The following is a 16,414-nucleotide window of genomic DNA, read 5'->3' on the forward strand; positions in this document are numbered from 1 at the left end:
CCTTTTCTGTTTGTGGGTCCAGCACACACCGGCCAATGTGGGGTGCTGGGGGTTACAGTGTAACTCCTTCGCCCACTCCTCATGCATGTGACTTATGACTAACTAAAATGGCTGGTGGCGGTGATTACCTTTTTACTACCTTTTCTGCAGGTTACTAGCAGGCTGATTTCTCAGCTGCAGTACAGCACCCATGGGTGACCATTTTCTCAAAATGGTCCCCGTCTTCTATTTTCACCATTTTCCATTTAAGTTACTTCTGGGCTATTCTTCCATCCTTTAGAGTAGATTTGTGTCTTTTGTGAGTTTTGCCTTTGGCAGGCTTCATCCCTGAAACCCGCCCAGGCTTCAGTGTATCCGGGAAAGCAGGAAGTGAGGTATGAGCCCGATACTTCACTGTCCTTTGTCTGTAGGTATGCTTGGCTGAAACCAGTTCTAACTGGGCGGCTGGCTGTCCTGGAAGACCGCCAACCCCCAGGTGATTGACAGTTCTAGGAGTGTGAATGAATGGGATCCAGCATAAAAGGCAAGGATTTTGGGACCACAAGCAGCGTTGATCACTGGAACAAGGAATCTGAAGCAGAATAAGAGCAGAGACAACAGTAGCAACTTCCAGGACTGCAGAAGCACCAGTGAAGCCCTGAGGCTGTGCTGATCCAGTTTTCAAATCGATAGGGACGACCTGCCAAGTGCAACTCTCTTCCCCCCCCCCCCTTGGGCTGGTGGAACCAACTAGCCTCAAGACCTTCAATTTGGGCCATCTCTCGACATCCTGCGACTTTCCCAGGCTGCAGGACACCAATACCCGGGGTACCTGGACCATTATCGAGTGCATCGTCTTCCGAATATCGAATCCAGCTGAAACCTTGCAGGCATCCGTGTGGACCTCCAGAAGTAGGAATTCTTCACCAAAAGCCCCCTCACCGGAGTTCAGGACTGAGTAATTGAAGAGAATCCAACCAATGATATTCGTTTCTTCTTGGCACTAAGAAAAAGACCCAAACCACAAAGAGCCGCTGAAGTGAGTGGAATACATTGCTGCCGACCACTTCTCCTGAGTGCTGCCACAGAAGCCCACGAAAGGTCCCACCTTTCACCACCACGACAATGGAGAAGTAATCGGGGTCTGCAACGTTGCACCTAGAAGAAAGTCAGCTACAATTTCTTTTTCATCTTTAAGGTACTGTGGGTCTTGGGGTGTAATTACCTTGTGCCATTTTCGATGCTTCCTAGTTTGGCAAGTGCTATTTTCTTCAAGAACAGTTGACCTCAACTCCTCTGTGTGTGAACAGTAAGGCTCCCCTTGGGCCCCTGTGTTTTCTTCACAAACTACTGTCTGCTTAAGTAACTTTTCCTCTGAAGATCTTTATCAGAACTGGAACTGTCCTTTTGACTTTGGCTGTACTGGTTCCCAAATGGCCCATCTTCTAGTCCATAGGTTTTAATTGTGAACACATTTATAGCTAGGAACCAACCCCTCCGGGAGAGTGTACTTGTTAGTAAAAGTTGCTAGACTGTGTGCTGTGTAACCTTTATTTTCCCTGCATACTCAATTTTGCAAATGTGATACTTAGAAGTGCTTTTAATGACCTTAATTGACGTCACTCTGTGTGCTGAAAATGAAAAGTATAGCCAAACGTTACTCACCTGCATTATTGTTCCATGTACAACTTAATTCCTTTTCTAATTTAATGTTGTTAGTTGCTGAATGTTTTAATTGAAGGTAACTTTATATAAATGTATTTTAATATAACGTTAAGTGAGTAAGTGTTTTCTTGGGTCTTTGTATATACTGGTTTCTTTGTACTTCTCTACAGCTTGCATAACTCCCTCCTACCACAAGCCTAGCTGCTCAGCCACTCTACAGACTGGTGTAGTACAAGCCTATATTAAGATTTGTGTCCCTAATACCAAGAGATAAGTCTTATGAAGTCCCACACCAGTTGGACTTTAGAAACACTTCCCTAACACTCTCTCTAACCTAACAAGGCTCTATTCTGCACGATTGGCTAGAACAGCAATTATAAAAATGTATATCCTGTTCAGATTATTGTACTCATTTCAATGAGTTCCCTTACAGTGCCCACGCAGAGAACTTAAAAAGTGGCAAAAGTGTATTTTAAGATGTGTGTGGACTGGTAAGACAGCGAGGGTTCTTGTTAGGAAACATTTTTCTTTTAGCCAATTTCCCTCCGTAGACATCAATGGGATACTTACTTTTTGCTTTTGTTTTGAACCTTTCATCACATTTGGAGGTAATTGAAGCCTTTTTGCTTCACTTACCTTGCTAAACTCATCTGTTTTTGGGGCACTGATCCAGCCCCGTCTAGTTTAAATGGTGAAGATCCTTGGCATTGGTGGACTGGGGGCAACTCCAGCACTCCAGCACGGATCCTGGATAATAGGACTCCTACTACAGCCATTCTTCAGATCACGGTTCCAGCCAAGACCCTTTTGGAGGTGCATAGCCCACTGAAGTCTAGGAACGCGTCATTGGAAGATCACCAGCAGCCATTTCTTCACTTGTCCGGCAACGCCCCGTCTCTCTGCAGATCCCCTGAAGACCTTCATTTGTGCTTCAACCCCTGGACAAGTGCGCGTAACCATCCTAACCTCTGCTCAATGATCCAGCTGCTGGAAGCACTTGGAATAGTCCACGATCCATCCTGTGGGCTAGCCAGATGTCAACCTCGGCTACTTCGCTTTACCAGTCGACGTCCTGAGTTGGGCCTAGGCACTCCACAAATCCTCAGCTTATGGGCCAAGAAAAATCGCCTTGATGTTTCAGCTCTCCACCACGTAGAGGGGCCTTGCAAGACCAGTTTCTTTGTTGTCGCGATGAGGGTAGCCTTCCACCATTTTCTTCAAGTGGCCATCACTGCTCGCTACCTGCATTGTATCCTGGTAGTCCTGTGAGGTTGTTGCCGGATTGATGGTCCCAAAATCTGTGCATAATCTCCAGAATCTGGTCCATCGAAGCACAGAACCACGAAGTAGTTCCAAGAACATGAAGCCTGAATTGAGCTGTGTACTCGGAACCCCTTGGCTTTCTCCAACTGAAGAACAGCACAGATCCAGAAGGCCCAGCAAGTACAGGAACTCTGTCCCTGATCGAATTGGAGTACAGGGGGTGAGTAAACATAAATGGTTTGCCCTCTCGTCTCCATGGGGTCATCTGAGGGTAAAGTCCAAGCCCTATTTTCTTCTTTGCCTATCCTTGAACACTGGCGTTGTGGCCTGATATCTCCTCCTGGGTCTCCCCCTAAAGTGGTTGGATTGGGAGAGGGTTTTGTAAAGATTTTCCTCTTGTTTATACTGAACTTGGAATCATTTGCAAGACTGGTTCTATCTTCCTAAAGAGAATCCTAGCCTCTGCAAAAGATTTTTATTAGGATTTCTCACTCAAATGGGCACTAGACACCTTCCTTTCTAGCTAGGGAAGGACTTTGTAGTGTTAGAATCTTTATTCTACTTTTTTCTATGGTGTTTGCTAACTTGTTTGTTTTCATCTTATATGTTCTCAAAAACGTGATTACTTATCTGGTTCTATTTCTTTATTCACTTGCTTAACTACGCTTTCAGTACATTGAAAACCAATTCTAACTGTATTTAAAAATGAAGCGTTAGTGCTCTTAGCAGAGCACGCCAAGGTGAAAGTGAGACCCTGATGCTGCTTAGAGAAGGAAAAACAGATGCTCGTTTTGCTGATTTCGCTTTAATGAATAAAGAGGAAATGACTATGACGGCAGCAGGGCTAAAATCTGCATCGCCTCTTGATGCCATCCTGCTGTAGCTGCATAAACTGGCAGCAGTGGATTTCTATGATACGTTGATTACAGCGGTTAATTCATCTTTGATCTGGGGCCAGGTTCCTTCTTAATTAAAAGAAGCCCTGGTCATACCATTATTGAAAATGCCTACACTAGATGCCTCAGTTCTGGCAAACTATTGACCCATTTCACTTTTACCCTTCCTTATGAAGGTGCTAGAAGCAGTGGTGACCCCTCAACTGAGAACTTTCCTTGAAGGTCAAAACATCCTAGATAGTTGCCAAATGGGTTTTCGCCCCTTGATGGGAACCGGATCAGTCTTAGTATTGGCGCTTGACGATCTCTCCATGATCAGAGACTAGGGTGGTACGGCAGGCCTCATATTTCTGGACCTGCCGGCCGCCTTCGATTCATCATGGGATTCCGATAGCTAGGCTAGAGGAGGTAGGATTTTCCGGGGCAGTGTTGGATTGGTTCTGTGCATTTTTGGCTTCACATTCACAAATATTTTCCCTTTACCCGTATTGCTCACCTCTGGTTGCGGTTTCCTGTGGTGTTCCACAGGGCTCAGCCTTATCTCCCTTAATTTTTGATTTATATATCCGCCCTTTGATGGTTCTTATCCACTTGTTTGGTTTTAGGGTCTTTTCTTATGCAGATGACAAACACATTCTGTTTAGATTGGACCCAAAATGGGCAGACGTGAGTGGCCGATTAAAAAATTGTTTGGAATCTGTGCGGGCCTGGATGGCATCAAACTGGCTCAAGCTGAATGGAGGGAAGGCGGATATCCTGATCTCTGGCCTGCCAGAGGCAGCCAGGGGATGGGCCGACGACTTCTGCCCGTCTTTGCTGGGCCCTTTGCCAGCACCAGCCAAAGCAATTCGTAATTTGGGCATTAAGATACCAGAATCCTGGTCTATGGAGGTCCAGGTTAACACATTATGCGGATCAGGGTTTGTTAAACTCAAACAGCTGAAGAAAGTTCTTCCCTTTGTTCCGGATACATTTCATGCCCAGATAGGGGCAGCATGTGTAAATGGAAGTATGGATTATTGTAATGCCATATATTTGGCACAACCATCCTTCCTCATTCAGCGCCTGCAAGTGTTACAAAATGCAGCAGTGCACTTGGTTACACATATCCCGGCTGGAGCAGGAGTCACGAGGGCTCGAAGATCTCTCCACTGGCTGTCGGGCGGAACCAGGGTCAAGTTTAAAGCTTTGTGCATTATGCACCGAATGGCAAAGGATGTGCGGCCATTCAGGAGACCCTGCATAGATATACTCCAGTCCGTCCTCTGAGATCCTAAAAAGCAACATTTCTGCATACACCTAAATATAGGAAGGAGCAGCTGGGCGGCCGAGCTTTCTCATTGGCGGTGCCTAAGCTTTGGAACTCTGCCCCTACATCTAAGGACTGCTGTGGATTTTCTCCCTTTTAAACAAAGCCTCAAAGCGTTTCTTTTCTGGTACTCTTGGTTTCTCGTTTCTGATTCCCTCTACTTTTCGGCACCGTCTGCTTTTAAGCGCCATGATGCCTTTGGTGAAAGTGCGCTATATAAGTAGTGGATTGATTGATTGTGTCTACATTATTAGTGAATGTTTTAGTGTCAGACTTACCTGTGGCTTTTACTTGATAAGTTATCTGAGGCCTAAATAAATAACTGTATTGTTATACATTTTCCGAACATGTATTAAGTGTGCTCTGTGTGTGTTTAACTGAACACTTCACCACTCTCATGCCTTCCTAACATTAAGCCTTGCTGTTCAGTCAAACTATCCAGATAGGTTGGCTAGACATTAGTGATTGTACCTGTTCATCACAATACGGTGGCCTCTCGAAATCTGTCCACAGGGCTGATTCTGAAAATCCATCTTAACACTTCCAAATAAAGTTCTATTGCATAAGAGTCGGGGTGGGATGTGCTGCCAGGACATTGTGAAATACTGCCTGGCTGCCCAGATTTGCATTGTGGTAGAATGATAGCATTTTTACTCTGAGAAGGAGTGGTTGTTTATGGAACAGGCTATAGTGAACAACCACATATATATACCCAACCTTGGTAACCTAAGAGTAGAGACCGCCTAATCTAAATGTAAATGTGATAACCAAATACACCTTTGAATCCAGGGATGTGATCTTGAGTTATCCAGAATACGCAATTCTCTCCTATTTTGCTCCCATAATAGATAACCGTGACTTTACCCAGGGTTACTTAATAATGGGTTTAAAAGAATAAAGGGAGATGCATGGACATTGGGGATCTATTTAAGCCTTCTGAAAAATTCGAATTTGGCTGAGGGGGAAAGCTATTGGTTCTGGCAACGGAGGCATTGGGTACTCCAGCCAAGTGTGACAAGAAAGCTGTTACCCAGTTGCAGTATACGGCAAGGGCACACTTGTTTTCTTTAGAAATATTCAGTTGCAACTATTCTGTGGCCAGAAATGTTTGTGCGTAGAGCTGTCACTTGGAGCTTCCTACACACGTTTACAAAACGTAATTGTATTTATTTTCATTCCAAACAAGATGCAAATGTTCTAAGAAGTGGTCATTCTAAATAATGTAATTGCAGCGTGAACATCAGAAGAGGTGGTATATTCTGCGGTGTGTACAGTATAAATGATCAAAACCAACCCATCAAATCAATAACCCGATTCATGTTGAACAATTTGTTTTGCATCATGATATTGGGTAGAGATTAATATTCAACGTGCAGACCCTCTGCATGACAGGTAACAGGTACATGAGGTATACACTCACACCTTTATTGTAAATAAAACCTGTAGATAGCACTGAGGCATAATGGGTTTCTGATGCATATCAAAAGGGAATCTCATTGAAAATCACACTTAAGGTTCTTGGCAGCAATTTGTATTATTTTTCCATAAACCATTCACAGTCCCTGACTCAGCAACTTTATAGTAGGCAAATGCACAAGTGTGCAACAGGCATTACTTTGCAGAATGATTGTTGCGGGTAAGTGACTTGTTTCATATTATGAATCCATTCACACATTACCTTGTTGGACTCCAAGTTCGCTTACAGTCTTGTTCTGGAAAAGATATCAATCTAAGAAGGTCAGTCAGGTGACCAACTTTGCATCCTGGCCAAACTCCCCTGCCTTTCATTGACAACATAAAGTATGTCTGCCTTTCTGTATAATCTTCCAATCATCCGTGCCAGGGATCTGCCCTTTAGAAATCCCACTGGGAATGAGCTTGACTAAAAATACACTGCACAAGCTCGTGCAACTTACCAAATGTCTATACACATAGTTCATAAGTATCTCTGTATGTATGGAAGTGCAATTCTATTGAGCAACTCTACCTTGAAAGCAAAAGAGCTCTATACATTGCAAAGGTGCTCTGAAGTAGTGCAAGGTGACATGCCAGCACTGTAAAAAAAAAAACACACACAAATAAATATTGACTATTTTTTGTATTTAATTTAAAGGTGTGAAATTACATCCAGAGAATACTGTGATTTTATGAGAGGATACTTCCATGAAGAAGCAACGCTCTGCTCCCAGGTACTTTTTTAAATTATTTACATTTGGTACACTCTCTGAAACTCTGTCACAATATTACTAAATCACAGACAAGCAAAACAACATACAAAGCATGGAGATGCATTCTTTCGTGACTAGTACATTTTTTATTTATTTGCTATTTCTTGGTTTGACCTTTCTGAATGTGTCTGCTTCAAAAACACTCGCCAGTTTTAGATGTATCATTTGCATATTAGTGCAGTGCATCTGATTCACAAAAAGACAAAGAAGCGCAACTTGCATCTCCCTGGACCTTGGTCATTCGGCCCTTTGGGCACCTTTGTGAATTGGCCCTATAGGGTCCTGGTGAAGGCAAGGTTTCCATTTGTGAGTGGCCGCTGCATTATTGTTAGATGTGCAAATCAACATGAAGATACATTCAGATGTTTAATTATTTTGCTTGTTACACAATGTTCTGTTTTGGTTGCTTCAACGTCAATGTTTACTTGCATAGAAAAGTGTTTTATGCTGTTTACTGAGCTGGCAAAGCTATTTGTCTGCCCTTTAACCAGAAATGCAGTTTCCATTTAATTACCAACCTTTTTGAACATTATCAAATAAGAGAGTAATGATCCCAAAAATGTTGCGCCATATGCCTCATGTCAATGCTTCATGGGTATGCCATATGTGTGGAACAGGCCTCCAGAAGCCACAGTTCAAAAATAGGCCAGCGAGAAAATACAGAGGTTGTCAGATAGCTGAATGTTGCTAGCCATATGTTGAAATTCTCCCCTTGTTAAATACTTTCCCTCCTTCTGAGATTAATCAACATGGAACAAAAACCATGTGCATTTTATTGGTGTGAAATACCATGACATTCATGGGGAAGGGTGGCAATGCTTTTTTTTAAATTTAGTGCTGGATCCAGTTACTCGCTGCGATTGTCATATTGGTAGCCCAGCATTTAAATATGTGAACACCTTTGAGGCAGATAATTAATTCCTTAATATAATCAGGTTTAATCTTTGATATTCAGGGAAATGTACCAGGCAAGCAATGCAATGTATGGTATGGCAGTAATGGGATAGAGGTGTTAAAAACACAAGCTGTCACATGGTGAGGGCCGGGGGGTGGGGGGGGGTGCAGTGTAGGATTATAACCATGCTTTATTTTGCACACCAGCTCACTGAAACCAAGCATGGTGGCACGAGGGGTTTGGCTGAGCAGGAAAGCATGCAGCCCTTGAACCCCAGTTTGAGAGACATCCTCTTCCTCTAGGAGAAAGAAACATGGAAACATGGACAGAAGAAACCTTCAATATATCTTGAAAATGTAAAGGGGCAACCGGGGCATAGAGGAAGCTGAAGTGCACCAGAGCTTTAAAGAGAAGAGGTGCTAGCGAACACAATGGAGGTGACAGGCAGAGATGTGTGAAAGAGAAAACATTGGAACTTGTTCAAGAGCTCGAACAGATCTAAGCCAAATAAAGAATGTTTTCAAATGTTTTTTGAAACTTTACCGAAATTCAGCGTGGTAGGCCTGATATGACCACATTGCGCTGCACCTGTGTGCGGCTTCGTTTTGGATTTTTGTAAACTCAGATGTTCGATGCATAAGGGTGTCATTTATTGTTTAAAGAAAGAACTGGTGCAGGATATAGCCAATAGGCATCGGCCAAAGAAGTGTGTCATTTACAACATCAAGAATTTGGCCAATAACCAGGTGTTGTGAGCACAAGTGCAGATATGGTAAGAGAACGCCTGCGTCAGAAATGCATATTTGATGTTGTGCCATACCTGTGAGAACATATTGATTTACGAGTGGCATCATCTTATGTATCTGGGGGTCAAAGCCAACCGAGGAAGCAAGCAAAGCCAAGAGGGGACACAGTACTCTGATCGTAGCAGCATTATCAATTAATCAGTAAAGAGCAGTACATACATAATTAGTGCATATAAAGGTCACTGAATATAGTCATAGTGGGTGACAGATGAAAGATATTTGGAGTTTAGTGTTTGTCCAGGTGGTAATGATGTCATTCAATATAGTAAATGACTGGCAACTCGGATAATTGTAAATCTGTTGTAAACTATTATCACTGAAAGTAGTATACAAGTACATCTCTTAATATTCAATGTTCAAAACAGGGATCTATCTGTGTTGAAACAACAAAATAAATACTTCAAATCCCAAAACATTGAAAAAAGTTGCCCGGATTGTAACACATAACGAAAATAGATGTGGGGATCCCCCCCAACTCTTCCCCGACTTGCCCCCAGCCAGCCCCCATCAATATTTTCGTTGTTATGTTTTAAGATTTGTTGGAAAAAATGTTATGGGATTTGCAGTGTTTGTGTTAGTCCTGCTACATTGTTTTGTCTGCAAGCATCACCAGAAGCAAACTCTGTGGGTTGAGGCAGAGTGGCCGATAGCCTTCGCACCAAACATAAAGTCACCAGCTACTTCAACAGTCACCCCATTCCCCACTCTCCAATTTCATAATGTAAGTAGATGCTCCTCCAACCCCTCTTGAGTTTTCTCTTACCCGAGGGCTAATTCTGCATGACGGAGATAAACTCTTCTTTATTCTGATGACTTGGTTATTCTGTCACCAGTCCTGGCTGGCCTTGAACCTGGGCATGGCAGGTAAATCTGAAAAAGAAAAAATCATGGTCTTCACAAAAATCAGAAAACATTCAAAATAGCTTTTTCATAAATGATATAAAAAAAAAGCATAGTCTAATTCTGTATTCCGCAGCTTCACACTACTGTAAAATATTTGATGTTTTGACTTGACATTTTCAGCAACTTTGTGCTCAGAATAAATGTGATTTCATTTTACTTAGTGTAATATTAAACTTGTTAAAAATCTGCATTTTATTTTATTTCATTTGTGGCCGTTGATCTGTAATTTTAGTAATGGGCTGTCTAGATATATTTAACAGTGCTGTGGTAATTCACACATTTTTCCCAGCAAGTTTTATCATTTGAGGGAGCAGTAGTCTTTTGGGCATGATTTCCCAGTTTTCCTGGTGTTGTGTGACATCTGTGATGTCCTCAGTTTTTACCTGCGCTTGTTCGGGGTGTCTCAGGCAGTCAGCACCCAATGCAGATGTTTGGCCACCAGTGTCCCAGTGTCCTACTAGACACGATACCATGTGAACTTATATTTTATATATAGTGACTTAAATAAACCCAATTTTGGATCTCCTTGCTTACAATACCTTTTTAGCCCATTAATTAATCATGCAACTCAGCTTAATAGATTGTGTACGGCTAAAAAGGCAAATTCACTATTTTCAGTCTCTCCATATCTGAAATGTTTTATTTCGAATACACAATCATTGGATGCAAATCACAATTTCCATTGCTGAGTTTATTGTTGTCAGTCAACTTGATATTTTATTTCCAGAGGATTGCAGACACATTGTATTCAGTTATATATGATCTTACCGACCACAATTACAGGCTAGTAAATTTTATCGCGGACGAAACACTGAATTAAAATTTTATATTGGGGCCCGAGGCCCCTGTTTTTTCACCCTTATAACGCCACCCCATCCAGGCCCATTTTAACCCTTTTACCCCACTACCCTTCATTTATTTAATTAATGTTTGCAGTGTTTTTTGGTATTATGTACAACTCTGTAATGTTGTACATATATTGACTGGATACCATTTTATTCTACTATTGCCCCTGGATATAACTCCCTTTAATGGCTGAATAGAGTAACAAGGCAGGGAGTTTCAGTAACGTTTGAAGAAAATGTGGTTCTAAAAGAAAGAGCATACACTCCCGGTCACTGAAATCCTCTTGTTGATGCTGTCCACTAGCAACACAATACAAGTCACCCAAGCCAGAATGCCTTACTTTGTTGCCGGTTTAAGTTCACATAATCAAAATGCCCATTTTCGCTATGCCTTGTAGTCTACACAGTCAGAGAGGCCACAAAACCAAATGGCCAGTGGTATGACTTAGAAAATGCATGAGGGCATTGGGTTACTAATATGGCATACACGCCTCAACGCGGGAGCGGACATGGCCGGTAACGGCTCGCCAACCCAAGCCATTGTGAGTGTCTCAGCAAGAACACAAAGAGACAGAACACAGACCTGTCAGATACACTATGATCCAGATATCACTCAAGAAAGGGAAACCACAAAAACAGGCCTTCTGTTGCTATGCGCCAGGCTCTGGAATAACATACTAGTACACATCATATTGACCCCATCTCTCCTGCACTTCAGCAAAGAACTAAAGTCCCTGTTTAGAAATTGTCCCTGAAGATGGTCACTAGCCTTTTCTTTCTTTGCTTTTTTTAATACAAAATTTACAAACATTTGAATTATTTTGAATCGCAGAATCATTGTTCTACATCAAAAGAGAAGAATAGAATATAGTAGAGCAAAACAACAAAGAACTCAGAGTGGAAATCCACACAGGTCCTTCCATCTGTTTGGGTTACTATACCCAGACAAACATTTAGCTAATTTTTCCTGTTTCCCCAAGAACACATTGATCCTGGTTGACACCCACACATCAAGCTATACATTAAATGTAAATTCAAGTATGTTTTACCCAACTATATTCATGTATACATATTGTGTTAGAATTGAAAAGCACAGACCTAACCTGCAAATCATGCATTTCTATCCCTTGATTATATCTCCAATGTCAAATTTGGCAGCACTAGTATAACTTGTCATAGTAATAAAGTTAATTTCACTAGGATCATAAGCACAAAATTGTGCACAAGACATCTATCAGAGTACACGAGTTTTGGCACAATAATTGTTTTTCTTTCTTCAAGCGTAAATCTTAACTTTGTTTAACTTTTCAGGTGCATTGCATGGATGATGTATGTGGACTCCTGCCCTTCCTGAACCCCGAAATTCCAGATCAGTTCTACAGGCTGTGGCTCTCCTTGTTTCTCCATGCAGGGCAAGTATATTCATTTGATATAATGATAATGAAGAGGGTGGAAGGTTGCATTGCAAATATTAGCTTCTGAAAAATGGTACACACTACAGACGTCATTGATAGTGGAGAAAAATAATAGGCCTCTCTTACAACACAATTATATACCGTGAATACTTAGGGCCAACCGTTGGTGTACAAGTTATCAAAACAGAGAATACTATATAATGTATCACCGCCATTTTCCTTTGTATGCTCTTTTTTGTCTCTCACTATTTTCAGCCACACGTACTCATTAACTAAGTGGTAACATACCGTACATGCGTCCTTTCCTGTGAGCTGGTGTTTCTGCTGTCAAATTGGCCAATAGGAATGTAGAATGACATATGCAAGTGACCGGTACACTTGCTCTAAGAATACACCATTGCAGTTGCGACCCAACATCACCTAATACAACACAGATTCACACTGCTGGATATGCTTGGTACCTGTGCCTGTCCTTAAGGCTAATGTCGTATTATTCCCCACACTTTGGTACATTTATCTTTAAATCAGAAAAAGTAAATACATTTTTACAACATACCTGAGAGATTCCACATATAATTTACAGGGACAAGAAATAGGTGTTGTTCTTTGAACTATGGAAAGAGACCTGATCCTAGTATTTACTTCCTGGTTGCATATTTATTTTGGTTGTTTATTTATTTCGGTTGTTTGTTGAGTACTAACAGGTTGCCTGTCGTCCACTACAGGTCACAGTTGCAGATAGGCATAGGCTGTAACAGTTGAGTTTAAAAGCTGCAGTCGTTAAATTGAGGATGAATGTCGTGTGGTGGGTGATATCTTTAGAAGGACCAGGAATGAAATTCCAGAGGAAGTCTTTAATTAAGCAGTAGCTCCTGTGGCAGAGGGCAATTTCAGGCATAAGGTGCCTGGAAATCCTCACTTAACAGCCCCAAGAAATGCAAGCCCCATTAAGGAGGGCTGAGGATACCTACTCCCAGCATTCTGTGAGGCCTGAGGGTGATATAGCTTATAGAACCCTCAGCTTTCATGGGGGCTGGTTTTGTACAAAGAAAAGTCTTGAAGGGGCTTAGAACAGTGTGCAGTGTCTCACTGCTATAGAGATCTGCATCAGCACACAGAAAATGCGAAGGATGCTGCTACACTGCACTACCTGGTCTGAGGAACAGCTTGGTGGTAGGGCAGAGAACAGTACTCGGAGTCCCAGAGGGAATGTGACGGCATGAGTTTGGATCAGGGAAAACAGATAAGAGGGAGCGGACTAAAGCAGAGGAGTGGGTCAAAACTGTGGGCCTTCGGTTTGCCCCAGTGTTAGGCAGAATCCAGTGCAGTTCCCTTAGGGAGCACTACACCAGATTAGGACTACAGGTGAGAGCAATAAATCCCCTTTGGTATCAGTCTGTACCACAAAGCTTTAGTTGGTAGCTGTGGCTGAGCAGTCAGACTTATCTCAAGACGGAGATGAGCCGTATTCAGGGTTTACACAATAGGCCTACTGTACTATGGTACAAGGAAACACTGACCAAAGCTTTGTAGTTGAAAAGTAGATACATATTTATTTTATACACTTCTAAGTAAACACATGTATCACAAGTATCAAGCAAGTTAAATTAAGTCAATAGAAAAATATACACACTCCCTATATAAATTGTAGACCAAGTGAGCCAAAGTGAAAACTGAGCAAAAACGGCACAGTGACAACTACCCAGAAGGGATCCTCTAGCAATTTCTCACAAGGGAGGGAAAACACAAGTTATCTAGAAATAGGTTCTTATACACCCTAGCAACACTTCCCATCAGTTGTGAACCAGTTCAGCAAGAAAGTGCATCAATATAAGCAATACTTAGAATGAAAACTGAGCAGAATGGCATTTCACAATGATTATGCAGTGGGAAGAAAATGGTAGTTATAACACAGGGCTGCACCACACAGTTCGAATGGAGAATCAATCTCGAGAAAGCAGGTCTAACAAATTTGACCAGAGTCAGTAGGCCTGTGCCACAGTTAGTGGTACAGGGCAAGGGCCCAGGAGCAAAATGATCTTGTAGCTGCAGTCAAGTCTTTGGTTAACAATGTTGAAAAGGTGGATGCAGAAAGTGAAAGACAATGTTAAGAGAGAGGGGCAATCAACCCAACAGGTAGGAAAGGATTTAAAACACCTTTAGCACTATCTCGAAGAAAGGGCGGCCTGGCGGAACAATGTACCTTAAAAGTGAAGAAGTGGCTCCTGCGGTGGCGGTTGTTCCTGGTAGTCCTTACAGGTCGAGGGATCCAGCAGAGGAAGAGAGGCTCTCGTCATGGAGGAAGGTTCAAGACACTGCACTATCCAGGGATGAAACCAACCGCGGTGCTGCCAAACAAAGGTTAAAAGGTACGCTCCTTTTAATCGCAGTCCGGGTCGATAGCTGCCTGGCTATCCGGTCTCCAAGTGCATGGCACTGTCGATTCGACCAAGGCAGGTCCGGAGAAGCGATGGGCGAACTGGTTGTTCCCACCAGCTCAAGGGAAGGAGGCTCCTTCGATGAAGATCTCCTCTCGTCGTGTGGAAGAAAAGTGGTGAGACGATACGGCAGGGCTTTACCGGTGGTGTAGATGCACGAGATGTCTGTGGCTTCTCTCCCCTTCTGTTCCGTAGTTCCAGTGGCGACGTCTTGCTCTTCCAGTCCTCAGGACCCTGCTTTTATGCAGAAAGAGACCCATTCATACAGCCTAGCTGTCACTCACAAAGTGGAGTGGTCTTCTTGGCGGGAGACCCTCCAGCCCATCAGGTTAGAGTGCGACCTGAGTTGCTGTGGCAACTCTGTCCAGGGGTCCTACTCCCCCTCCCACACAATGGACCGACCACAGACTCAGTGGCGCCAGAAGGAGGGCTTCTGGGCAGAAGCATGCCAAACTGACAAACAAAGGATCCCCAACCTGGGTTAGGATCGTAGAGAAAGACATGAGAAAGAAGTTATATTAAAGTTCTGGCAAATAAAACCTACCAGAGCAAAGTTAATTTAAAAATGCACCAGCAGTATGTTAGAGGCTGTCAGAAAAAGTGGTAGCCTCGAACAATGGGAAAATCCCATAGAGAAATATTTGCGGTCGAATATTTAAGGTAGTAACCACTGCCAGAAACTTTAGAGAGAGGGACTTTAAGGTACCCCCTCGATAATGAAAATAGGGAAAAACCTATTAACCCCTTCCAGTACCTCCATAGTAAGATGGGTTGTACTGGTTAAGTTAATAAAAATTGACTAGTAAAGTAAATGGGGACTTTACATGCCCTGGGAGACAGTAGTCCGTCCCAGGGTATGGAGTCTATGTTTGGGGGTCGCTACGACAACCCGGTGTCACTGCACTGAGGGTGCTGTGTAACACATCTGACTAAAGATGGTTCCTACGGGAGAGTGAAAATCCCATAGGCATTAAACACAAAAATAGCCTAGAACACACATAGCAGAAATGCCTAAGAGTGGGAAAAAGAGTCTCACTTTTAGCAGGTAATGCTGGGGGACTCTATAGGTAAGGGAAAATAGCCACAGTATGAGAATTCTCCCTAACACCCAGGCAACAGGGAATGCAACATTTCAGGCAACTACTGGTTCATAGTGCCCACACTTGCAAGGATCCTGCGTTCCTGATTGGCTAAACTAACTCAAACATTCCAAAAGAGGTGCCAAGACTTCAAATGAGGCCCCTCCTCTGTGTTGGCTTGCCTGAATAAGCTGTTTCATGCTGTCGCTGAAGGTGAGGTAGTTCTGTTTTTCTCATATCGATGGTTCTGTTGTGCTTCATGACTTTTCTCTGCAAGTCTAATTTTCTCTGCAAGTCTAATTTTCAATGCATACCTGAAATAACTGTCTCACTGCAGAGCAAGCAGTGATACGCAAAAGATATGTCCACTCGCCACATAAAAGTCAATGACATTTATGGGATAATTTTAAAGTATCTGTCAAAAGAAACTTAAGGATATCTGTCGGCTCCAGAAACTAGTAAACATTCTTACCACTCCTATATTTGTATTGGCACTATGTAAATAAAGCTACTAGTTGGGATTGATGGGGAGACTTTCCTGTCAGATATGCAATGCTGTACATCTGGCCTAGCTGCAGAAAATGAAGCATTACGGATTATCCCATTTTCCTGTTTAGCGCAGTGACTGAATTTCTGCGGATTACATTTGAACATACTCAGTTTTCTTTATACTCACCACTTTTTGAACATCTC

The 16,414-nt window shown here is 42.6% G+C and overlaps 1 protein-coding gene across 2 annotated transcripts in view; it reads left to right on the plus strand.

The window, feature by feature from the left end:
• The window catches only part of RHBDF1 (rhomboid 5 homolog 1), a 608,603-nt gene that overhangs the window by 545,144 nt on the left and 47,045 nt on the right, over positions 1 to 16,414 (plus strand). For both annotated transcript variants that reach the window (XM_069647898.1, XM_069647899.1), the window contains 2 exons: positions 7,226 to 7,301; positions 12,101 to 12,201. In XM_069647898.1, the coding sequence (XP_069503999.1) occupies positions 7,226 to 7,301; positions 12,101 to 12,201 (177 nt within the window). The remainder of the gene's footprint in view (positions 1 to 7,225; positions 7,302 to 12,100; positions 12,202 to 16,414) is intronic.

The sequence above is a fragment of the Ambystoma mexicanum genome, chromosome 2q (genome assembly GCF_040938575.1).
Source record: "Ambystoma mexicanum isolate Mex_15411 chromosome 2q, UKY_AmexF1_1, whole genome shotgun sequence".
Classification (NCBI taxonomy): Eukaryota; Metazoa; Chordata; class Amphibia; order Caudata; family Ambystomatidae; genus Ambystoma; species Ambystoma mexicanum.